Source organism: Eurosta solidaginis, chromosome 1, assembly GCF_040869045.1.
Source record: "Eurosta solidaginis isolate ZX-2024a chromosome 1, ASM4086904v1, whole genome shotgun sequence".
NCBI lineage: Eukaryota > Metazoa > Arthropoda > Insecta > Diptera > Tephritidae > Eurosta > Eurosta solidaginis.
Window position 1 is genome coordinate 68942001 of NC_090319.1, and position 26500 is coordinate 68968500.

The following is a 26500-nucleotide window of genomic DNA, read 5'->3' on the forward strand; positions in this document are numbered from 1 at the left end:
TTTGATTTGAAAAAAGTTTCACTTGATTTAAAAAAAGTTTCATTTGATTTGAAAAATGTTTCATTTGACTTGAGAAAAGTTTCATTTGATTTAAAAAAAACTTTTATTTTACCTTAAAGAAAATTCATTTGGCTTGAAAACAATTTCATTTCATTTGAAAAACGTTTCATTTGATTTGAAAAAATTTTCATTTGATTTGAAAAAAGTTTCATTTGTTTTGAAAAAAGTTTCATTTGACTTGAAAAAAGTTTAATTTGACCTGAAAATGCTATATATCAACACAAATGTATTGTATTTAGCTTAGATGATATGTAAGTTTTCAAACGAATTCGAATATACATAGGGCGCTTTCGAAAAAGTAGTCTAGATTGCGTGATTTTTCGCTCAGCCGTCGGTATTGCATTTTATTATTCGAATGCATATTTATATCTTATTTCTTATATTGTATTTCCTATATTATATTTGTTCAAATTTCTTTACTTTCTCTTTCAGTCACCGAAAATTACATTTTAAAAAGCAGCACATAAAAATTTACCTGTATGGTGTCCTTTTTCATTGTCAGCGGGCGATTCACGCTATGCAATTTGAAGTAAAGTCCGCATGCATTACAGACAGGTTCACCGCTTTGATTACGACGCCACAGCGACGTATGCGTTGTAAGGCAATTTGAGCAGGAAAGACCAACACGACGGGAGGCGCTCTAAACAAAATAATAAATCATATTAGTTTATGAACTACAGGTAATTAAAAATAAAAACAAATATTCATTTTCATTACATACATATTAAACATTTGGCAAATTAAAGAACAAATTTTTACTGGAATGTATTATTTGTTTGTTTTTATTTTAAATAATTTTTTTTTTTTTTTAAGTTTTAACAAAAAATGTAACTTTAATTTTATTTAAAAAATTTCCTACCCCTATTCGTTCGTAAAATTCGGTACCAAAATTTCGAACATTTAAAAAAAATTTTTTTTTTTAATTTCATTTTTGAAAGTAATTTTTTTTTCGAACGAATGGCGGCTTTTAAAATGTTGTGTGTAAAAGTGTTTTATGTAGTTATATATGCATGTAGATAGTGTGTTGTTGTTATGTGTCACCTACCATGCGGCGCGAATTTGCACGGCTAACATGCTCCACGGCAGTTGCTGTTGCCGTCCTACTCGGCATACTAAACGGATAGCTCTTATAGAAATCCCCGCTTGACTCAGCGGCCACTGCAATAATTATGAATTATTTATGAGTAATTGTTTTTATTTGGCAGGCATTTAAAATATTTTATAATTTTTTTTTGTTAATATTTTTTTATTTGTAGCAACTACTTTTAATATAACAAAATAAAAACTTAAAAAAAAAATTCGACAGAAAAACAAACCAAATTTTTTTAGCGTGCATCTTTTTCTTAAATGTTTATAACATATTTTACTAAATGCGTAGTTTAAAAAATATAAACTTTTTTTTTTTATCAAGCAAACGAAACGGATTTCATCAACAAAGGAAGCGAGAACGTTAGTTTTACAACAATTGCAGATGTATATACAATATACATATATGTATATATATGTACAACAATAACGAAGGCGTTGAAGGCAAAAGCGGTGGCGGATTTCTATAAATAAGCTTTTATTTTTTTTTTTTTATAAATAAAAAAAAAAATTGCAGTAAATAAATCTTAAATTTTTTTTTTTTCAATTTCTTTCAACATTTGGTGTATTGTGCAAGTGTTAAATGTTTTTTTTTCCTTGATAATTATTTTAATATTTCTATGCTTTGCTTTGTTTAATATGTGTAATGAATGAGAAAAAGTGTAAAATATGTGAATTTCATGTTTTCACTTTTACTTTTATTTTAAAAATTTTATTAAAATTAATTTAATTTATTTTTCTTTACCAATCTTCTAGGTTGTTTTATTAATGGACGATTCATGCCGTTCGTTTTATTATAGAGACCGCACGCATTACACAAATAATGTCCGGTATTATCACGACGCCATAATGGAGTTGAAACCGCACCACAATTGACACATTCTCGCCCATCGGTGATAAAATCGGCATCGTAAAATGCTTTAAGTAATAAATTTTTGTGTGCAAATTTAAAATATTTACAAATTAGTTGTATGCCATTCAGTTTTTTTTTTTTATAGTTTTGTTTGTGTTTTGATATTGATGAGAGTGAAAATGTAATGGTTTTTATAAAATTAGTAAATTTTGTTAGTACTATGCGTTATTCCATAACTTGGTCTTCTTATTGCTAGCACCACCTAATAATGTCAAGATAAAAAAAACAGTAAATTGCCCCCAAATTATCAAATGAGCCATTAAAAAAAAAAAAAAATGAGCCATTGCCGAGGTAATTATATAAGGATTGCCATGGCACATCCATCTATCAATGGATTTCGGTGGAATTTTTAGCTTTCAAAAAAACAATGCATGCTTTTTTTCTCCTATTTTACATTAGAGTTGGCAATTATTTATGTATTTAAGGGTAATTTTGTCACAGCGAGTGAATAATCACAGTAAATCGCAGCGACATCTTCGAAAAAATCACCGTAGCTGACTAACTGTACATCTATGTTGCTATCACGCTCACTTATAACGGCAAGCACAGACCCAATCACGGCTTTCGTTACGTTAAAAAAAATTAGCTGCCATAATATGAACTGTGATTGTGCTGGGACTAAATAGCAGTAGTTATCGCAGAAAACTGCGATACTACCATGGCGGAACCTCACAAGGTGGCGGCAGAGTGACTAACATATAAACATAAATAAAAATTCCTTGTACTTTGCTTTTGTGCCCGAAGTTGCATTGTCAAATCATATTAAAAAAGTAGCAATCAGCTGATTTCCAGCCATCACTTCTTTGGTTCCGCCATGACATAGTGCCACATAGTCGGCTAGGCATACACCCTCGCTAGCAGCTTTTTGCGACGACTAGCAGCATCTAAATGTTTTGCTCTGCAGAAAATAGTGATTGAGTGTGAAATTTCTATTATTTGTAAGCTCGATTCCCATCCTTTTTTTTTTTGTCAATCTAGCCTTTTTTCTGGAATAATTCTGGCAACACTGTTTAGAAGGTTATGGCCATTGTATATAGGTTTGCAATTAAGATATGTTTGTCTCCTTCTTTTTCTAACACACTGCCGTTTGACACTGACCGAAGTATACAAAAGTCCAAGAATGTGGTAGCCAAAGATGCGTAGTTAGATCAACGTTAAGGATACAAACACGGAAGTAAAGCTTTTCCATCCCTTCAAAAGTTATCTGCGAAAAACCGTGCTTCAGCTACTCCACAATTTTGTACCAAAGTAGTACAACGCTGCCGAATAGCCGCTACCAAATAGGGACAAGCATTATGGTTAGGTGATAGCAGCTGCGAACGAACAGCTGATACATATCTTACTTATAAAACCTTTACAATGGCTATGGTTTCAAATATTCAACTAAATTTCGAGCCAATTTCATAGTGACTACAAGCGACCGAAAGAAGTGTTCGAAAATCAAACTTTGAATGGTGCTAACTACGGAACTAATGACATATTTTTTCGAGTAGGTATGTGCTCTATTTTCGAAATGAGCAAGTTTCAACTTTAGTAGTTATGTCTAATATTATAATTTCCGTAATGTGTATGTTAATTACAAATAGTTTTCCGTGGTGTGGTGGTAGAGTGCTCCGCCTACCACACCGTATGCTCTGGGTTCACACCCCGGGCAAAGCAACATCAAAATTTTAGAAATAAGATTTTTCAATTAGAAGAAAATTGTTCTAAGCGTGGTCGCCCCTCGGCAGTGTTTAGCAAGCGCTGCGGGCGTATCTCTGCCATGAAAAGCTCTCAGTGAAAACTCATCTGCCTTGCAGATGCCGTTCGGAGGCGGCATAAAACATGTGGGACCTACATCCGGCCAATTTGTAGGGAAAATCAAGAGGAGCACGACGCAAATTGGAAGAGAAGCTCGGCCTTAGATATTCGGAGGTTATCGCGCCTTACATTTATTTATTATTTTCTAAACTTCATACTACACCTAAAATAGTGCGAGACTCAATTTATTATTTGTATTGATGTTCAGTAAGCAAAACAAGTAAGGGTGTCTAAGTTCGGGTGTAATCGAACATTATATACTCAGCGTGAGTTTCTATTATACAATTCATTTCAGATAAATAACTTTTTCGAATTTTGTTACGAGGGATATGTTTTGTTTTTTTGTGGCTCTAGAATTGTTGTTTAATGCTTGAACGGTATAGGAACGTCCATATAAAAAAACAAGTCTCCAAATTTCCTCTTACAATAACACTTGCCAACTGAAATATTATTGATACAAAAATATTTTTCGCTAGGATATAGCTTATTATTCTAGCCTACGGCACTTTTGAACATATTTTATATAAAAGTGGGCGTGGTCTTTAAACGATCGCGTTCATTTTACTAGAAATATTTCCTGTTATAAGGAAAGTATGTATTCCAAATTTTATTACTATTTCTTTATTTTTCTTCGAGTTTTGGCTCCCTAAACAGAAATTTTCTTGGTCAAAAAAGAGGCAGCGTCACGCCTATTTCCAAAAAATTTGAAAATTTTGCTTTGCCTTTTATAAATCCACTAGGGAAATGAAACACCATTAATATAAAGCCTTTTTTTTTTTAAAGATATAGCTTATTTTATTCATCCACAACCATTTTAAAAATATTTTATATAAACGTGGGTGTGGTCTTTAACCGATTTCGTTAATTTTCTGCGAAGCATTTCTCATGTTAAAAGTCAAGTTTTGTTATGAAATTTTTAACGGTTTTTGGTATTATGATTAATAATATTTGTAAAATTGATTTTATCACAAGTGGGCGGTGCCACGCCCATTTTCAACAAATTTTTCAAATTTTTGTCAAAAGTCTCATTACTAATCCATCAAATTTCAACATTCTAGATGTACTATTTACTAAATAATCAGTTTTTTTTGTGTTTCCAAAATGTTATATATGTAAAAAGTGGGCGTGGTTATCATCCGACTTCGACCATTTTAAATAACGATGAGAGCTGAGTGTCAAAGAACCCATATACCAAATTTCAATAAGATATATCAATGTTTACTCAAGTTATCGTGTGCAGACATAGATGTTAAATAATGATTAGATAATGCTAATGATTGCTAATTAACTTTCATTTGCGAAATTCTCTAATTCATTAAATAATTAGAATTAGTTCAACTAATTCCCATTAGATAATTGAAAATTTTATTCCAATGGTAAATCTAATTGCAATTAGTTGCCATTAGCAAAAAAAATTGGTTTACCTTTACAATTAGAAATCTAATTGACTTCTGCTAATGCAATTAGATATTCAATTAGCTCGAATTAGAATCAATTATTTTGATAAAAATAAATTTTTTTCAAAGAATTATTGAAGTGAACGAATAATGATGTAAATAAATATAAATAATTGATTCTAATTCGAGCTAATTGAATATGTAATTGCATTAGCAGAAGTCAATTTGATTTCTAATTGCAAAGGTAACCCAATTTTTTTTGCTAATGGCAACTAATTGAAATTAGAGTTACCATTAGAATAAAAATTTCAATTATCTAATGGGAATTAGTTGAACTATTTCTAATTGTTTAAAGAATTAGAGAATATAAACCAATTGCATCAATTGCTAATTCTAATTGGAATTTAACATGTGTGTGTGCAGAGACAGACGAACGGAAGGATGGACGGGCGAATGGACGGGCGGACTTGGCTAAATCAATTCCTTTTTTCATCCTGAGCATTTTGATATATACAAATCTATATTTATCTCGATTCGTTTATGCCGTTATGACCAACCGTTATGTTACAAAGTTAATAACACGCTGAGTATAAAAAAGTTGAAGCTAATATCTTGAGCTTTCAATTATATAAAATAGTGCCATGTAGGGTTAATATATCATACAAACGATTTTGTTACGAAAATTAATTTATGTCAAATGTTAGTTCACAAAATGGTTCTACATATGCATACGAAGGTATACACTAGTCACGCTAATTTTGTACATTCCTCTATAATTACTACGTAAGTATTTTAAGTTCAACAACGCAACTTTATACATACAAATATTATTAAGTTCTTTCTAACAAAGCTTTGCTCTTACTCTACAACAAATACTCACTTGCACTTAACGATGCGGATGCAGTCAAATGTGCCGCAGCTGCGGCTGCCAAATTAGCTGACGCAGAACCCTCCACGCCAACCACCCCAACACCGGTACCCGCACGTCCGTTACAACTGCGTATTACATTTGTATTGCCAGCAAGGCTGGCAGCACTCGTTACAACCGATGGGGGCGCGTAGCTAATTGCCTCATAATGACCGGGCCATGTGTCGTTCTGCAGTTGAAAAAATAAAATGAAAAAAATAAATAAATACGTAAATAAAAAAAAAAAATATTAACTAGAATATTTTTCCAATAAACAGCAAAAAGAAAACATGCAAAAGAGGAAAAAAAACGAAATTGAGTGCAACGACTACACTGAAAGAAATGGTACTAGTAAAATAAACAAATCGGTTCTGTTGTTCTTGACTTAACGGAGATTCGGTGATATTGATCGAATTATGGTTAATTCGACCGAGTTCTTTGTCAAACGAACAAATTAGTTTAGTCATTTCAACAGAAGAGGAATTGGTGCTCTTAAGTTAAAAAAATTCTGTAAAATTAACAGATTCCTAATCAATCTAACTGATTTTTTTGTTAACACAACTGATCTCACTATTAATTTCAACAGCAATCAACAGTCAAGACATGAGCAAATTTCAAAGAGAACTTTACGCTCACTGCGCTCTCTACTTTGTACTTATGTATGCTGTGTATGCATATATTTACATATGTATATGGCGGCCGCCGTGGTGTGATGGTAGCGTGCTCCGCCTACCTCACCGAAGACCCTGGGTTCACACCCCGGGAAAAGCAACACAAAAATTTTAGAATAAGGTTTTTCAATTAGAAGCAAATTTTCTAAGCGGGGTCGCCCCTCGGCACTGTTCGGCAAACACTACGTGTGTATTTCTGCCATGAAAAGGTGTCAGTGAAAACTCATCTGCCTTGCAAATGCCGCAACATAGGTACTTTCGTACAAAGCTGTCGCAACAACTTTTTTGTTCATTTGACTACTAAAACGGCCAATTACGAATCAACGATTTGTGCGCAGTTGATTCAACATCTTGTTGCGATGGATAAAAATTTACAGAAATTTCGGTTGAATTGACCCGTATTTCGGTTGATTTTACCAGTCTTTTTCTTTCAGTGTAGCGGTTAAGTACTTTTATAACACAAACAATATTCATAAGTAGACATATATACAAAGATATATACTAAAATATATACATACAGTGCAGCACAAAATTAAAGCTCTGAAGCACACTTCATAAAATTTTACTTAATAAAACCGAGATAGGTTATTTTTATGCACATGTAGAAGCAATATGCGCCATCGATTTTTTTCTAAAATGTGTTAAAGGTCCTTTTTATATGCTTTATAGGCCTTATCCCAAAATATTTACTTAGCATTGCTGATTATACCAAAACCGTAGCTCAGCAGTCTTGAGAAATAAATAAATAAAATATCCAACCATTTTGCTAACTTTTTTTAACACGAGAAATTTAAGTTTATTCTTATCTAAATCAGATCAAAACGTAAGACTTAGACACATACTCGCAAATGCACTTTCCTTACTCACAAAATCAGAAAGAATAAAGTGGATCAGATCACACGCCTGAACAAGCTACATCATTTACCGTTAATGAGTAAAAATTCGCAGCAAAAAGCGAAAAAATCATAAAACTACAGAACCAGAGGGCACCCCCAAAAACGCGGCCAAAGTTTCTGCTGTAGGAACGAAATTGGTCTTTAATATACTGCATGTGGCTTCGAATAATTAGGGGAAATATTCACCACAGGAGCATGGATTTAGGCCTTAGATATCGCATTTTTGTATACGAAAGCTCAATGCCCAGCAGACGATGAAAGTCACATGCGTAGCAACAATTCTTTTCGATCTGTCTGCTTATCCGAAACTCGATCAAAAGAGTTGGAAGTTATTACAAATGTTTTTAAAGCAATAATCCTTACAGTTAGATGTTTTTTGACGGCCGACTAACTGAATGTAAAAACCTGTCCACACGGCAATTATTTGGGGTTCCAAATTAACTACTTCCTAATGCATTCGCCAAACGTTTCAAGTAAGAGCTGGTTTACATATAACGAGATTATCTTAAATTTTTCCTCTAAGAGATGCGGATTTTTGTCATAGAAAAACTTCCACCTCTATAATATCTCTGTAATCTCTAATTAGAAGCACAAAATAAAGAGAAACGTTAAAATTTGACAGAAAATAATCTTGTTCCTAGGGATGGAACATATATAAACGCGTAGATTATCTATTGACGATTTAATGTAGATTAAGGCATGTTTAAACGTGGTCTAACATAACTCAATTATAATTTTTCCAGTTATTTCGTTTCTTGCTTCGTTATCCCTTTGTATTTTTGTGTGCCTTGAATTTCTATCAGATTTCGATAAAACTTGGAGAAATAGTCGAGTTTAGCATTTTTCTCGCCTTGGGTTCAAAATGAACTAACGTCGACTGAGATTGGTCGCACTTAACTGTTTGTATAGAATCTGACGTAGTTCGGCACTTTGTTCGTGACTGAATAAGGAATGGGAGTGTGAACTAACAATGAGAAGTTCCGTGTGATTATTCAACTTTTTTACAGTAGCCTTCACTCTTTCAACTGAAATGCAATGGTATACATGGAGTATAGCAATTCTTTAGATAGCCTTATTTGATTCTTTAGTTTCCACCAACGCAGAGTGTCAAACTTCTAGTTAAATCGAAAATTGGGAATATTTTGTAGAAAACCCAAAAATTTTTTGTGAATACATGCACTGAACCAAAAAAATGCATGTATACTAAGAAAAAGTGCGTATATTTTAAGAAAACCTCACCAAAAACCATATTCATAGAATTTAAGACTATAAATAATATGGTTTCTTATATTATAAGAACGAAGTTTTGTCATAAATATAATTTTACGAATTTTTTCTTAGATCATACGCAAATTTTCTTAAATTATATGCAATTTTTCTTAAATTTTAAGGAAAAATTGGAGTGAATTTCTATGAAACATTTTCAATTGTTTTTTGTTTTTTCGGCCTATTGATAAATCATTCAAGGTTCTGGCCTTGAGCTCGATTCGAACCTTGAATGAAACATTTTCTTAAGAAAACATGTAAGTTTTTGGTTCAGTGTAAAAACCAACAAAACAGCTGACTTCACTTAACCCTTTGGCGCTTACTGGGATAATATGGCCCACCATCATTCAAAATTCTTTGTTTGTTTATGAAATTTTCTATCTGAATCGCCCATTACAAATCCTTCATTCTTTCAATAATTTGCTCTGTTATGCCTAAGTTTATCTAATAAATAATAAGAAAATAATCAGGATAATGCGATTAAGTTTTCGAAACATATTTTCTCAACTATTATTTTCATATTTAAACTTTGGAATATTATAGATAAATGACTATCTGAAGATGCTGAAAGTGACCCAGTAGTGATATAATTTAGTAGTATTTTTCAGTTGAACTGAAACATTGTACCGACTCTTTACAATGGACAATGAAACCAGAGCATTAGTGTCAAATTTCCAAATCCTAGAATGATGTTCGTCAATGAGAACACATATGAAATTTTAAGCTCTAACTTTTTTACTGTACAATTATAAAATGTGGCATAGGGATATTTGCTGCTCTAGTTTTGTCCGACACTGTATATGTATATGCATGTACATACGTTTGTGCAATAAAGTACATATAATCATATAATAAAAAGCTGAATACATAGTAGGTATATCAGCTACAAGCTTGCAACAATATACTCACTGTGCCATAATTTGCCAATGATGTGTAACGTTCGGCGCCGCTGCAAACAACTGTTGCTCCGCCATTGCTGCCGTTCATATTCGCAACACCACCACCAGCACCACCGCCACCATAACTTGATATACGTTGAAATGCAGGCAATGGCCCACTACTATTAACACCAGTATTATTGTTCAACGTCGAACTACAACCATCGCCACCATTACTACTGTGGTTACTTCTCGGTGAACCATAGTCATCGTTGCTGATGGAATTTGAACCGGAACCGTTGGCAAGCGTTGAATTAGCCGCCGCTATGGCAGAATTTGTTGAATGCGCACCAGGCGTAGATGCGGTGGGATGCGCTGTATGATGGGACGGTGAGGTGGAGGAAACGGATGTGACAGCTCCGCCTGCTGATAATGCACTGCTTTGGTGTATGCCATATTGTTGTATACCATTGGTGGCTGATGTTAACAATGATCCAGGATAGACTGAGCTGCAATGCGATAAATGCGCCGGCGAATTTCGAACAAAGATCATTCGTCGTTGAATGATGATTTTGTGTTATAAGTAAATGCAAATAAAGAAACAAAAATACTTCATTATTATATATTAAGCTTGTATTCAAAATAAACGCATTTTACACAGAGCGCAGAACCTTTAGGTTGAAAGATTTTTGTTTGGCGGTTTTTCTTTTGGGATTTTCAATATGGGCATCTTGAGCGGGCTATTACGAGCTTATTCCAACTCTAATTATTATTGCAACAACTTGGATAGTAATATGCTTTTTGTAAGCTTACAATGTTCATACTATTTTTCGCTAAAAGAAAATTCCTATAAATTTTTCTAAAAACAAGGAGTCATGCCTTATAAACATGGAAAATAAAAAAAAAAATCATATAAAAAATTTAAGAAAACATTTCTATGGCGAAAAATCATTACCAGGGACGGTGTCGTGTTATACCGTAACGTATGAAAAACCAATTTTACTCGAATGATAAATATGAATATGTCAAAGTATTTATACAAATTTTAATAAAACGCGGACCTAACGATTTTGATCACGAATCGTATAAAGAAATATGGACCCAGTTTTCATGTTCAGCGGAAAGTTTTTTTTTTGGCGAAGCACACTCTGCCTCGATTCACTGTGATTTCTTTCTCTTACTGGGTTCTGACTTTTCATCTCGCTTTCTGTATTCCTGCTCTTCTCTCATATATTATCCTACTGCCCACTTTCGTTCTACCACGCTCTCGTCCTTCACACCTTTTTCCCGAATCCTCAACCCTTTTCATTCCTTTTACTCTTGCCCTTTTTCTTGTTCTTCGTCTTCCCCTCTCTCCCTTTACTCACCCCTCCACCACTCGTCTTTTTAACCCCCTGTCGTTGTTGTTGTAGCGATAAGGACACTCCCCGAAGGTCTTGGGGAGTGTTATCGATGTTGATGGTCCTTTGCCGGAAGCAGGTGGTTACGTTCCGGTACCAAGCCTGACCATCTCGGGAACGATTTGTTACGATCACATGCGACCTTCTAAGCCATTACGCCCTCCCACCCCCGAGATCCATGAGGAGTATGGGGTCGCCAGAGCCTCCGCTGTTAATGAAACAGGATTCGCCACGTATAGCTGAGGCTGACAATTGGCTTGTAGAATGTATATATATTGCGCTGGCAGCCCCTTAAAAGGTTTGCGCTACACAACCCCTTCAATCTATTTGGTATTTTAGTCGCCTCTTACGACAGGCATACCTACCGCGGGTATATGTCAACCCCCTAACCCGCTGAGGGATTTTTTTCTTTTATCCCCCTCTTCGCCTTCCTTTCCAATATTCTTCCACTCCCGTTCCCTTCCTACTTATCTTTCTCTTTTCCTTGCTCTTAATTTTTCCTTTCACAACATCGTTTTCCTTATCCATTCTCGTTCCTGTTTTTATTATATTGATCTCCCTTTTCGTTCCCTATTTTTTTTCCACTCGAATTCACCCCATTCTCATTCTCTATTTTTCCCCACCACCTCTCCGTTTCCATTTTTCTCTTTATTTCCTACTGGTTTCAGTGTAAGATCCTTTCATATCTTTTAAGATTTCAATTTTTTCTTTTCTTTTTGATAAAAAATAAAATTTTTTCTGACCAGGTGTAACTGTAAAATATCGACATGAGTTCTTTGTTTAGAATTTAACGCAAGTTATATATATTCTTGAATCATGTCTATACGCAGTGGGTTATATGTATTTTGGCTTATGTGTATAATAGTATAAATCAAATTATGTAAATTTATATACAAATTTACCTGTAACAATAGCTTTTGAAATACAGTGGGTTGTAATTTGCGAAGAACATTTTTGAAGCCACTTTTTCGATTTTCAACATAACAAAAAATTAATTTTTTAAATAAACTGGCCTTTCACAAATCAGTCTTTCCAAACTTATAGAGATATTAATATTTATTATGTAATCATTTGTTTTCTGAAATTCGGTACTATTAATGAGCCTTAAACCTCTAAAAATCAGAAGTTATTTGAACAAGTATGTATCTTCTTATATATTTTCGGATAAAATTGGTTTTTGGTTTAGAAATTATATTTATTTATTTTATTTTGATTTTTTTATATATTTTGTTTGTTAATTTTGTTGTATTTTATTTTATTTATTGTATTTTTTTTATTTCATTTTATTTTATTTTGTTTTATTTTATTTTACTTCATTTTATTTTATCTTAGTTTATTTTTATTTTAGTTTATTTTAATTTAGTTTATTTTATTTAGGTTTACTTCATTTCATTTATATTTTATTTCATTTTGTTTTATTTTACTTTATTTCATTTTATTTTATTTCATTTTATTTTATTTTATTTTGATTTATTTTATTTTATTTTGATTTATTTTATTTTATTTTGTTAGTTTTTTATATACATAATTATTTTTTAATTTTGTTTTATCTGTTTCAACTTTTTAATTTTATTTTATACTATATTGTTTTATATAATTTCAATTAATTTCATTTGATTTGATTTAATTTAATATTACTTTATTTTTTATTTAACTTTATTTTATTTTATTTTTTGTTTTGCTTTGTTTTATTCTATTTTACTTTACATTATTTTATTTTGTTTTATTATATTTTTTTTTCAAGGTTCGATTCGAGCTCAAGGCCAGAACAATAATTTTTTTTCTAATGATAATTATTGTTATTTTTTAATTTTTCTAAATTTGAAAAATTGTGATATTTTTTTTATATTGTTTCATTTGATTCAGTTTTACTAAACAATTTTTATTTTGTTACATTTTATTTTATTTAATTTTGGTAGCTGTCGATTTACTTTTTTGTATAATATGTATTTTTTAAATTTTATTTTATTTATTTTTTTTTTAATTTTAATTTATTTTTGTTTTAATTAATTTTGTTTTAGTTTACATACTTAATTGGCGCTTAACCGTTTTAGTTTACTTTTATTGATTTTGACATTATTGATTTCGGTTCAATTGATTTTATTTAATTTTTTTAATTTATTTTATTTTATTTTATTTTGTTTTATTCTATTTTATTTTTTGTTTTATGTTATTCAATTTAATTTAGTTTACATCTTTATTTTATATTACTTTTTTATTTTATTTTATTTTATTTTTTACTATATTTTGTTCTACTTTTTCTTATTTTAGTTAATTTTTGTATTAAATTTTAATTAATTATTTTTTATTTTATTTTGTATTAATTAATTTATTTTGTTTTCTTTCAATTCGTTTTATTTAATTTTATTTTGGTTTGTTTTATTATAACGTTATTCAGTTGCTATTATGCATATTAGCTCATTTTTCCTTGAATTGCGCGACTCACTTGGGCTCCTGACCTACATAAGTACTACAACAAATAAGGTTAGCGCAAATATGTAAATGTCACATATTTATATTTACATATGTAGTGCAAAAAAGTAATTTACGGAATTTGTTTATAAGACAAGCCATTGATACGTAAATTTGTGCATACCCAGCAATGGCAATATGACACCAAACTGGTGACGTGGCCACCCAAGAACAAACAAAATACCAAAGCAGTAAATTATGTGCAATAAGTAAATGAACATGAAATAAGAGAAACTCTAAAAGTAGTGTGCAAAGGCTTGCACATTAAAATTTTACAACAACCAAACGACAAAGGATTGAACTGACTCAATTGTCGATATACAACTTTAACTTAATTAAAGTTGGTTCAAATTGTTTACAATTTATTTATGCGCCAAAGCAGGTTATTTTTGAATTTATGGCGAAGGCAACTGAAAAACAATTTTTCATATACGAATATCTATGCCAGAGCTGCCAACTCCTTAAATAGTGCCCAAATTTCATATGAAAATGCAAAGAAAAAGCACTTCCATATAAAGCCAAGGCACTTTGGTATGATATTCAAATTTACACTTAAAAGTAGACCACAAACAATTTTTCAAAAATATTGTAGCATTATTGTAGCATTGAGAAAAATTTTAATTCAAAATTTATTCATTAAGGGTACCATCAAAATTCTTTAAACATTAGAAATAATTTTTTTTTTTTTCAACTTAAAAAGTTTCAGTGTATATATAATTTTGTAAATGTATTGTGATTTGCAATTCAATATAAAATTTTTTGAACAGCCCTGATCTATGCATATACGAAATACAATGCCTGCATAGGGATTTACAAAAACAAATTATTTTAAAAATACATGCCGCCAGTAATTCAAAAGCCTTTCGTTGATCACTGCATAAATCACAGCAATGAATTGAGTAGCTCAATAAATATTTGTTGTTTTTGTTTATACATGCACTCATATTTATTCGCCTGTTCTTGAATGGAATAACTGAAGACTGGTAGTCAAATTCAATATTTTGCTTAAGTACACAATCAATGCTCATTGCAGCTCTTCCTTGTATCGGGATCTTGGGCTTTTGCCGAATAAAATTTTTAATTGCGAGACAACAAACAAGCCATATTCTTTGGCGTTTTGCGCAAACATATATTGGTGCCTTTTTTTCAAAGATTATTGCCTATAAAGGAATTAATGTGTTTACTTGTTGTTATTCGTTTTCAACTGTCTGCTGTTCACTGCGTTAGTTTGTTTGGAGTTTCTTTCTTTATTTTTTCTTTTTTATATTTAGCGTTGAATGCCTCTGGTGTCAATGTACGTGTGAAGATTTTTCAGTTTTTTTGTTCAAGTCATTTAAGATTGTTCCAAAAGGAGTGAACTAAGTTAAAAAATGGAAGTTTTCAAAGTGCCAAGATAGATCTGTATATGACTAGGCTAAGTTGATCTTTCATTACTTCTCAAGCTCCGTAATATATTAAAAATAAGTTAAAATTTTTCCACAAACTCTGTGCAGCAAGAGAGAACCTTACCAGTCATTCAATTAAAACCTCCAAAGGATATAAAGTAACATATATGTAATACTCCTATATTGCTAGTAGAAAATGTTCGCAATGTGTTTTGAATTCGAAATCAAAACAAGACAGCCTATAAAATTTTTGTGATTGTAGCATCATAAGTGTGACAAGAAAAAATTTTAATTTAGATACATTCGATTATTGAATACAAAAACAAAAACGTTTAAACAGCAATATATCGGCACTCTGATGTTTGGGAATGTACTTAGCTTTTTGTAGCAATATAGGAGTATTACATATGTATATGTAAAGTAAGCAAATTAAAAAACCCTCCATAACAAATACCAAATGGAAATGGTAAATGCAGATTATCCAAGCGAATGCAGAATGAAATAGCCGAAGTACTAAACTTTTGTCGGTCCAGTTCAGGCAGAGGGACGCCCCTCTGTGATCAAACAAACACTGAAGTAGAATCTTTAACGTGGGAGCACGACTCGAGAAACACTGGAGGAACATAGCAGACTAAAACAAAACGCGCCATAATTTTCAAATCGACAAAAATTATGATTTTGCAATCGATCTCTAATTCATTTTGCAAATAGAATAGATCTATCTTCTAATTCTCTACTCGATGTATATTGGCACGATTTTCCGTCATCCCTTGTCAAATTTGTTTTCGAGACAAACCGGTGTCGGCATTGTGCCATCATCAGTCTCGATTTTCGCTCTGTCTAGTACTCCATTACTACTGTGGTTTTTTAGCTATTTTCTCGAAATTAGATTACATAAGTTATCTAACGTGCCAACAGAAATTGCTCTAACGCTAGATACTGCGATTTCTGGGGAATTTCTTCAGCATATATTGTACGATTATCGCAGAAACTGTTTTGGTTCTGGAGAACTATAAATTTTACAAAATTGCTCAAAGGTTGAATAATGATCGTAGAATGATGTTGGATATCAACTTGAGACCTATACGGTTTAAACATAATTAGAGAATGATGTTGAATATCAACTTCAAAACTAGATATACATTTTGCAAATGCTGGAGACATATTTTTACCATATTTGTTGGGTTAACAAAATTTAGCCGTTGCCGTAATTACAAATTATCTGGATAATAAAAAAACCCATATTGCGGCCTTAAACTGTGACTGAAAAACAGCTCTGCAGTTTAACTGATGTTTAAATTTGACTGGAGTTTAAGCAAACTTAGTTTAAGTTTAACTTTACTGAAAACCGGGCCTTAGTTTAATTCTGTTTAGTTAAGTTTGGTTTAGATTTTTCATTTTTCTACCTTAAACTACATAGTTTAGTTTAGTAAGGTTTAATTTAGTTAGATTCAATTTAGTTGAGTAAGTTTAAGATGGATTAGTGTTACTTAGTTTGTTTTAGTTTAGGCTGATTTGGAGGAGTTAATTTGGTTCAATTTAGTTCAGTTCGGTTTAGTTAAATTTTTCTTTTTTTTTTTTCATTTTAATTGATATCATTTCAATTGTTATAAAGCCATTGGTTTCGTGAGTTTTGTTTAATTTATTTGCATTTTATAGCATTTTTGTATAATTGTTTTATTTGTAAATTTTATGATTTAGCTTCCTTTGTAGTTTGGTACGTTCAAAGTATATAACCTAGTTCCACATTTCTATTATTTCGCTTAGTTTAAAACATTTTTTTTTTGTTATTTATTTATAATTATATAATAATTTTCTTTTGTGCTTTAGAAATATTACAAAAAATATGTTATGAACTTTTTTTCTTAGTCTGTGAATCAAACATCTTCGAAGTAGGAATTTTCAGTTTTCGCGACACATTTTTTAGAGTATATTCTTAAAATAACATTTCTTTCCTAAATATAATGGAGCATTTTCACGTCACGATTAAAATATATACGGCGCGTGTTTCATTGGTTAACGTTTCACTACAATGAGAAAATCATCACTAACTCCTAAATAAATCACATTACAATTCGAAGTAACGAGAAAATGACAAGCATTAAAACGACTAAGTATATTACTAAAAAAATATATTAAACATCAACAAAAAGCTAACCAATCCAAACAAAAAAAAGTTAATACAAGTTAAAGCGGAACGTCTGTCGCGCGGCACGCGTCTTGGCATAATGAAGATGCAAATGCGGAAAAACAAAAATCTTATACTAGCCATAAACATAACAAAGCAAAAACAAGCTTAAAAAAAAGTAAGAACACCTACAACAACAGCAACAATGGCATAAATATGTGCATATGAAGTTGGTCAAAACTGATTTGCAATTGCAACAAGAAAATTGTTGGCTACCGCAAAAAAAGGGTGCTATGAATGCGGGGCGAACGCGTCAAAATGCAAAACCAACTTGAGTTCAATCAATTTTCAAAATCTAAGCAGTTTTGAAAATGTCACATCGAACAAATACCAGCGTACGATTTTTCTTTGGCTGATAAGCAGGTAGGTATAATACCTGACTAGGCAACTACGATTGTGCGACGTTTAAGTATACAAACCTAAGTGCACTTCACCCCCAATGTACCCCTTTTCGATTGATGCTTGATGCTTCTGGTTAGCTGTTAAGTGTGACAATTTGTTAGTGAAGTTGGTTGGATGAGTTTAAATGAACGTGAGCTGAAAATTATCTCATCGTTACCGTTCTTTTACTAGTCTTTTGTTCATCTTTTTTATGTGGAAAATATTAGCATTTTTTGCTTGTGCATAAACAGTTTTTTTTTTTATTCGAAAAGTATAACCAAATACTTAAACGTAAGTACGGATGTGATTTGTTTGCTACTGTCATATATGTATATGGATGTATATACATACATACGTACATCCAAGCGCGTACGCGCCAATTCTTACTCAGCGTTATATAGGAAGTTATGAAGAACCAAAAAAAAAGTACCAACGATGTTGTTATTATTTTGGTTTTATTGCTTTTTATGTTTATATATCATACTTGTTATTGTTTATATTGTGTTAGTTGTGGTATATCGAATTTGCAATGAGAAAAAAAATCACAAAAAAATGCAATAGAAAAATTATTTTTTTGTACATGTACAGTAAAGTCAATTTAACACGTTGTGCGCCACTATAAACAGAAAATTTTTGCCCAATGGACGAATTTTTTTTATAAAATTCAACTCCAAATTTTTAAATGAATAAGAATATGCAAGCTTTACTGAACTATGTTCCCCCCAGCGGGTTAGGGGGCCTAGAATATACCCACGGCAGGTATGCCTGTCGTAAGAGGCGACTAAAATACCAAATTTATTCAACCCAATTGTCAACTTCACCTACCAGTGGGGAATCCTTTTGCCTTACCAGCCGAGACTCTACACTTTCCTCATGAATCAAGTGGGCGGGAGGGCGGTATGGCCTAGGTTACATGTGGTCATACTAAATCGTTCCCGATATGGTCGCGCTAGTACCTTGATGGTGCTTGTTACCGGATCTGCAACCGGCAAAGGACAATCAACATCGACAACACTCCCCAAAACCTGCGCTGCAACAACAACAGCTAAACTGTGTTGTCAGTGAAAGTGCAAAATCGCATAAACAATTTTCGCTATTAGTTCAATAAATCCCTATTCAATGTAATAACTTCGCCCAGAAAGCTCCGATTTGAAAACGATGAGATGTTTAACTTCGATATAATATGAGTGAAACCTTAACAGGGGCGTCGTAATTTGTTAAAATTCGTTAAAAAATCATAAAATTTTAGTTTAACCTGCGAGTCAATCCATTGAAACATTTCTTACTAGCAAATAAACGATGGCATTTTAGCCCTCGTTCTGCAAAAGAAAATAGTTGATTCCTTTCTTATATAGCCAATTGTTTCTCCAAAAATTACATTTAAAGTAATAGAAGCAGTTTGTGTGCGTGTTCGCTGTAAACCAAACTTTCAAACACGCGTTCAGCGATCAATTCTAACAAATTAAGTTTAGGAAGCGACTACACACATTAAAAGCTTCTTCCCTAAATTATGAGGCATCGGGAAACTTTTCTTTCCAGGAAGTGAATTTGGAAGCGATAGCTGATTGCTAGAAACTTGGATGAAGAAAACGAAAGAAAGGAAAGACGAGAGGAGCAAGAGGGACACAGAGAAAGGTAGAGTTAGACAAAGATAGAGACCGTGGGTGAGGGAGAAGGAGAGGAGCAAAGGAAATGGAAAACGACACAGAGAAAGGAAGGCATGGAGATAAATAACGAGACTGAGAAAGAGGAGTACAGCGAGAAAAGGGGCAAGCTGAGAAAAGGAAAATGAAAAGCGACTCAGAGTAGAAGATAAAAATCTCTTAAATATCATGCAGATAAACAAAGCTAGGGCAGAACAAAGTCTGCCGAGTCTCCTAGTTATGAAGTAAGTGGAATATTTTGTTATTACATTTCGTAGCTTATTAACATTTAAGATGTGAAAGTCAGGGTGTCCGGATGTCCGAACGTAGGACGACATTTGCTACACATATAGAAAAATAGTCGTGTAGATCTATTGACTATCTTGTTTTTTTTTTTTTTTTTTTTTTTGAAAAAGGGGGAAGGGGTCTTTCTCTGCCTAGGAACAGTAATTTTTAAAGGTGAACAGTGTCATATTCTCGCCCAGGGAATAATTTTTAATATAAATCGCTATAACTCTAAGACTACAATATTTAACATCTAGATCAGTTAGATCGAGTTCTCATCAATTATGAAATAGTGAGCAGGGTCACACCCTGTTGTTGCTGTTGTTGTTGTTGTTGTTGTTGTAGCGATGAGTACACTCACCGAAGGTTTGGGGAGGGTTATTGAACTGGATGGTCCTTTTCCGAATGCATATCCGGCACGTTTTTAAGGTAATAGTCCGATCATCTCGGCAACGATTTAGTATGACCACATACAACCTTCTTGATCATAGCGCCCTCCCACCTAGTATCGTCAGGAAATTGGATTTGCAAGAGCCTCGGATGCTGAAGAAACAGCATTCGCCACGGGTAGGTGAGGTTGACAGTTGGGTTGGAGAAGCTATACATTGCCTTTGAAAGAGTTGCGCTACACAACCCCTTGAATGAATTTGTTATTTAAGTCGCCTCTTACGACAGGCATAACTGCCGGGGTTATATTCTAAGCCCTCCTAAACCGGTGAGAGCAATGTCACACCCTCTATCTATCTTCGAACCCAGCTCCTTTCACACCACAAACGCCACCCCCTTCCTTTCTTTAAAACCGATGCTAAGTATCGTTTTTACTCGAAGCCTGCTTAGCCTATACCAAAGCTATTTGGTATATGGGTGAAACAGATGGAGGTCTAAGCAATTTTGAAAAATGAGCAGAATCACACACCTCCCAGGGTGAAGGGTTACTTCGAAGAGCTTTTTGGATTATTAAGAGACTTATTCAAGATCAGCGGTGGGCACCACTACATTTACACGGTGACCAAATTGAGAATGTGTTAGTAAACACGAACGCGTAGCGAACACGAAAGCAAAATCAATTATTTTTTTAGTTTGATTTAAATGCTTGAACGGTGAGCACATGTCACACGCACTCTTTGGAACTCTGTCTTAAGCGCGCGTGCGACACTCCCTCACTGCACGACCATCGAAATCAAAATAAAAGAGCTGTCGTTGATTTTGACGAAGTAGCTATTATGCTCTCGCTTATTGTATACATATATGGTCGCTTAGCAGATGCTAAGCTCACGCCCACCCCGGTTCAAGATTATTATGCCACTGTCTTAAGGATCGCATCGGAAAAATATCTGTTAAATAGCACGAAATTTTAAATAATACGCATATATCCCTACTAATGCCAATTTCAAGCACATTAGATTGTCACAACGAAACTCCCTAACTATAATTCACTATGCAAAACACGTTTCTAATTAAAATTACTCGTACAAGGAAAAATGCATAAAACCGTCACCAAATACACTGACATTCGATTACATATGTGCAACGGCATGTATGTATGTATGTTCGTACGTAAAAAGTTAACTTAAAAAAAAAACGAAACTTGAAAACCCCAAAGAGTGAATATAGTAGAATGGTTAAGTAGGCAAACAAAAAATTCAAAGGTAAAAACTATAACAAAGTTTAAATTGTAAAAAAAGTTCGCACAAATTGTGTGAACTACTGCTTGCCGACGACAAATGCTCGGTTAAATAGAACGATGCGGGCGTTCATTACAAAAAACCATAAAAAACGCGGTTTCACCCACACATGAGTAATTGGGTAAGAAAAGTGAGACGTTATGGGCATTGAGCTGTACGTATGGATGTGTGCATATCCCTTGCCTTTTTGTACAGTTGCGTTGTAGAAAATTGTAGTGCAACCTAACATTGTTATACCCAATTTAGTGCATATCGCACAGAAATGTTGAAAAAAAAATTTAATTAGGTTAGCCAAAATGCATATTAGGTCATACATACATACAATACATACATCTAAATTTATTTGCGTAGGTATTGAGGTACTCCACTAAGCTCAATTGCATTTAACCCCTTTGCGGTCCGGAAGTTGGTCGCACTTCAATATGTGGCACGTGTACGCTTTCCTCGCTTTTTCGCACTAGTAAATAGGATCGATATTTTCTTCCTTTTAGTCATTGTGAAAACATATTTAGGGCGTTCCAATGAGCTATCGAGCTTTGTATCACGATCAACCGACAATGGAGCGAATCGGACAGTACTATGAAAGTTGGCAGCACTCAACGAATGCGTACACATAATAGGGTGCCTATTATTTTTATACTTTTTTCTCCGAATCACTAAATAAAATTTTACTTAAAAAATTAAAGCAAATTATCAAACTAATAACTAGTATTATTAGTTTTTTAAACCATGCCATAAATGCGATATATTTTCTATATAAAACTGTATGGGATTTTGCACTTAAAAAAAAAAGCGTTGGAATACTAATGCTTAACAAAAGGGTCGGCAATAAAAAAAAAAAAAAAACACTTTTAAAACTGTCGGGACAGGTACCAAAAGAAGCGCTTTGAACTAAATAACTAGCGTCCTAATGTTGATATTCATAATTTTACTTCTCTCAGGAGCTTTGTACAGAAAACAATTGCACATTATGTTGTGATTCTTATATTTTTCAAATTTATAAATTCTTAGTTTTACTATCATGATTTAAAATGAATAATATGTAATTGTTTTATAGTCTTAATAATTTGTTTTCAAGCTTAAAGTAAAAATTTATGTGTTGTCGAGTGGAACAAATTTGTTAAATATCGGATGCCCTAGTGCATATGTCTGCAAGTGCTAACAAGTACAGAGAGTATGCTGTCAACAAATTGCACAAAAACCCAAATCAAAAACCCAGGCATTCTGTTGTTCCGAAATTGATCCAGATAGATATCAGGATCATAGCGCGGTTGTTGTATTTGCATTGTAAATTTGTATCGGTATCTGGATCAAGTTACATTGGAACGCAACTATTGTTACTGCAAGAACCAAACAGTTTTGCTAATTCAACCGTACATACATAAGTACTTACAATAAATATTAACCGAAATATTAACCCACATTAAGGTGAAAGAACTGAAACGCACGTGCAAGAAAAACATTCCAGTAAAAATGTGAGGCGTAGCATAACCTGATTAAGGTTCTGTTGGTCTTACTTATGACTATCAATAGAAATTTAACGCGCCCAATGCTTTTGTTTAATTGTCTGATCAACGCCCTAGATTGATGAGGAGTGTGATGACTAGTACCTCGGACCTACCTAATTATTTGCTAGCCTTTAGTATTATTATTACTTAATGTAACTATTGTTTTCAATAAAACCGTTTAACTTAAACAAATTTTTTTAATTATTTTATTTTCAAGCTTTTAGTTTTTTTAATTGCCTATTCTTTCTCATTCTATTTAGTTCATTTAGTGCGTCATTATTATAAGTACTCTTTCCTGACAAAGACTTTATGTGACTCGGCGCCACGTATGCTTGTCCCTCCTCGAACTCCAAAGTATTTTTATGTCACTTCAACCGTACTGTATGTAATATTTGTTCCAAATATGAGCCAAATCGGACCACAAATACGATTTTTTTTAATATATCGATCCTTACGCCACCTAGCGACAATTTTTTTCATAGGTCGCTTTCTATTCATGTATGTATCCAAGCGCCACCAAAAAGTTTCATAAATTTTGTTTTATTTTTATAAAAGCGGTATTCATGTATAAATTGCCTTGCATCGTGAAATGCCATAATTTTGTGCCTACTGCTAATTTCATGCTCAAGAAAAATGCAAAATATTTCTTGAATGTTTGTTTTTGATCTGCGTTAAGCGCTTAATAATAGCAAAATGTAAGCTTTCGATTTCAAAGTATTTTCGAAAGTACGTATGTATTCTGTTTTTAAATACTTTTTCTATTTTTTATTTGGTACTTTTATCGTCACTGGGTGTGTACATTTCATCTAATATATAAAATTCTTCTGTCACGGTTTTAGAGGCTGAACTCCTCCGAAACGGCTGAACCGATTCTCATGAAATTTTGTGAGCATATTGTGTAGGTCTGAGAATCGGCCAACGTCTACCTTTTTTTCGCTACGTGTCTAGGGTCTTCAGATCAAAACGTGGACCCGGGTACCCCTAGAATGTGTGTATACAATATGGATATGAAATGAAAGCTGTTGATGAGTGCTATAGTACAGGATAATTTTCATACAACTGGGAGGCTAGGGTCTCGGGATATAGCCCAAAACGTGGACCCAGTACCCCTAGAATGTGTTTATACAATATGGATATCAAATGAAAGCTGTTGATGAGTGCTATAGTACAGGATAATTTTCATACAACTGGGAGGCTAGGGTCTCGGGATATAGCCCAAAACGTGGACCCGGTACCCCTAGAATGTGTTTATACAATATGGATATCAAATGAAAGCTGTTGATGAGTGCTATAGTACAGGATAATTTTCATACAACTGGGAGGCTAGGGGTCGGGATATAGCCCAAAACGTGGACCCGGTACCCCTAGAATGTGTTTATACAATATGGATATCAAATGAAAGCTGTTAATGAGTGCTATAGTACAGGATAATTTTCATACAACTGGGAGGCTAGGGCCTCGAGATTTAGCCCAAAACGTGGACCCGGGTACCCCTAGAATGTGTTTATACAATATGGATATCAAATGAAAGCTGTTGATGAGTGCTATAGTACAGGATAATTTTCATACAACTGGGAGGCTAGGGTCTCGGGATATAGCCCAAAACGTGGACCCGGTACCCCTAGAATGTGTTTATACAATATGGATATCAAATGAAAGCTGTTAATGAGTGCTATAGTACCGGATAATTCTCATGTAACTGGGAGGCTAGGGTCTCGAGATATAGCCCAAAACGTGGACCCGGGTACCCCTAGAATGTGTTTATACAATATGGATATCAAATGAAAGCTTTTTATGAGTGCTATAGTACAGGATAATTTTCATACAACTGGGAGGATAGGGTCTCGAGATATAGCCCAAAACGCGTACCTGGATACACCTAGAATATGTTTTTACATTATGGGTATCAAATTGAAGCTGTTGATGTATGCTTTAGTACAGAGTAAGTTTTACACACCTGGGTGACTACAGTCTCGAGATATAGGCCATAGAAACATGGACCCGGATACCCCTAGAATGTGCGTGTATTATGGATATCAAATGAAAGCTGTTGCCGAGAGCTCTAAAGTTCATTGTGATATTCGATTTAGTCGCATCAACCTGGCAAAACTGATTAATATGCATGCGAAGCCGAAACAAAGACATGAATTAATAAAACCCACATACCTATTTACATACGTCCCATTCGATTTGCCTGAAATTTCGTATATAAATTTGCCTATATTAGTATTTACGATGCTTTTTTCCGGGAAGTATAATAGAGACGGACTGGGACTGGGATTAGGACTAGGACTGGGACTGAGACTGAAACTCGGAGTGGGACTGGGACTGAGACTCGGAATGGGACTGGAACAAAATACATACCACCCTCTGGGACTGGCAATAAGAGATGAAGAAGAAGAAGAAAAACTTGAGAGAAGAGAAAAGACAGAAGGAGACTGAGAAAGAGAAAGAGATAAAATGAGACGAAGATGGAGATGAAGCGAAAAAGACGGAGGGAGGAGTGAATAAAGAGATTAGGAAAAAGTGTAGAGAGATAGGGCAGAGTTAGACGGAAAAAGCTTATTAAAATGTATGCAGATAGGCCAAATTTAGGGCAGAACAACGTCTGCCGAGTCTGCTAGTACCTATATAATTTTAATAAAACAATGTAATAATAACAATGTAAATAAATGTTATGTTTAGGGCAACAGAGTGAAAATTTCTGAAAGTGATCACCGAAAAACGTCATAATTTATTTTTCAGCAACAAAGATATTATTTGATAGCTATCGATAATACAAACAAATGCTCGCCTTCGATTTTTCCAAAAAATAATGTATCATTAATTATCGCCATTTGAATTTTCTTTGACCTTTTCTTTTAAAGTTGAATAGCACCCGATAGGTTCCACCGATTTTGACAATTCGGTAAAAGTCTAGTTCAGGGGTCGATTGCTAATACGCTACCAAAAATATCGAGAGAGGTGTCAAATGACGCGTATGAACCTCAGTATTAATAAACCGAAGGCGAAAAAGAAAAATTTTAACTGGTTCAAAAGAAATTAAACAAAAACCGAAAAATGACCCGCGGGTCCCTCCGATACCGGGGGCCTTCGGACGCGCTTATAAAAAATTACCCTGGGTGGGTCCAACACCGTTTTTGAGACCAAAACTATATCCGCGCAAAACAATTATATTTACAATTTTTTTGTGGGTATAGCAACATTACAACAACCATATGAAAATAGCCAACTTCAACTGCAAATATCTCCCGGCAGATATACAATTTTTCTTTTCCGCCTTAGATTATTGTTGTCGAGGTCAATACGCGTCTTTTGAGAGCTCTCTCTCGATATTTTTGGTAGCGTATTAGCAATCGACCCCTCAACTACCACCAATTTGCTTGTAATTAAAAACTCTTTAAGAGCACATTTTTAATTTATGTGAAATAAATTTCTATTTTTAAAATTGTTGCAAAAACCGTGGAAAAAAATGTTCTGGAGCACATTTTTGCACGTAAGGAAAGGACATACGCAAAATTTTACTCTCTATGATATTCCGTTGAGAAAAAAATGGCCCGCAGTATTGATGATAGATATTTTCATTTCCACACCTTGGACTTGAAGATTTTCCATACAAAATTTTATTTTTCAAATACTTTAAGTATTGAACATTTGAAAATGTGTTTTCTTTGGATAT

At 33.4% G+C, this 26500-nt stretch overlaps 1 protein-coding gene and 1 long non-coding RNA gene across 8 annotated transcripts in view; one reads left to right on the top strand and one right to left on the bottom strand.

Moving 5' to 3' along the window:
* Positions 1–2218, top strand: part of LOC137234448 (uncharacterized) — a 79080-nt gene extending 76862 nt beyond the window's left edge. The window contains exons 2-3 of the long non-coding RNA XR_010947807.1: positions 493–740; positions 1903–2218. This is a non-coding gene — a long non-coding RNA (uncharacterized lncRNA). The remainder of the gene's footprint in view (positions 1–492; positions 741–1902) is intronic.
* The window catches only part of srp (serpent), a 141424-nt gene that overhangs the window by 7504 nt on the left and 107420 nt on the right, over positions 1–26500 (bottom strand). For 6 of the 7 annotated variants that reach the window (XR_010947804.1, XM_067757933.1, XM_067757932.1 and 3 more), the window contains exons 3-6: positions 9906–10383; positions 6137–6353; positions 1892–2064; positions 536–700 (exon numbers count right to left, since the gene is read on the bottom strand). Coding sequence is in view for 6 of the 7 variants with exons in the window: in XM_067757933.1 (XP_067614034.1) it covers positions 536–700; positions 1892–2064; positions 6137–6353; positions 9906–10383 (1033 nt within the window). In the remaining variant the exon portion in view is untranslated. Of the gene's footprint in view, positions 1–535; positions 701–1105; positions 1219–1891; positions 2065–6136; positions 6354–9905; positions 10384–26500 lie in introns of all 7 variants that reach the window. The other variant, XM_067757939.1, reaches the window with a different exon arrangement.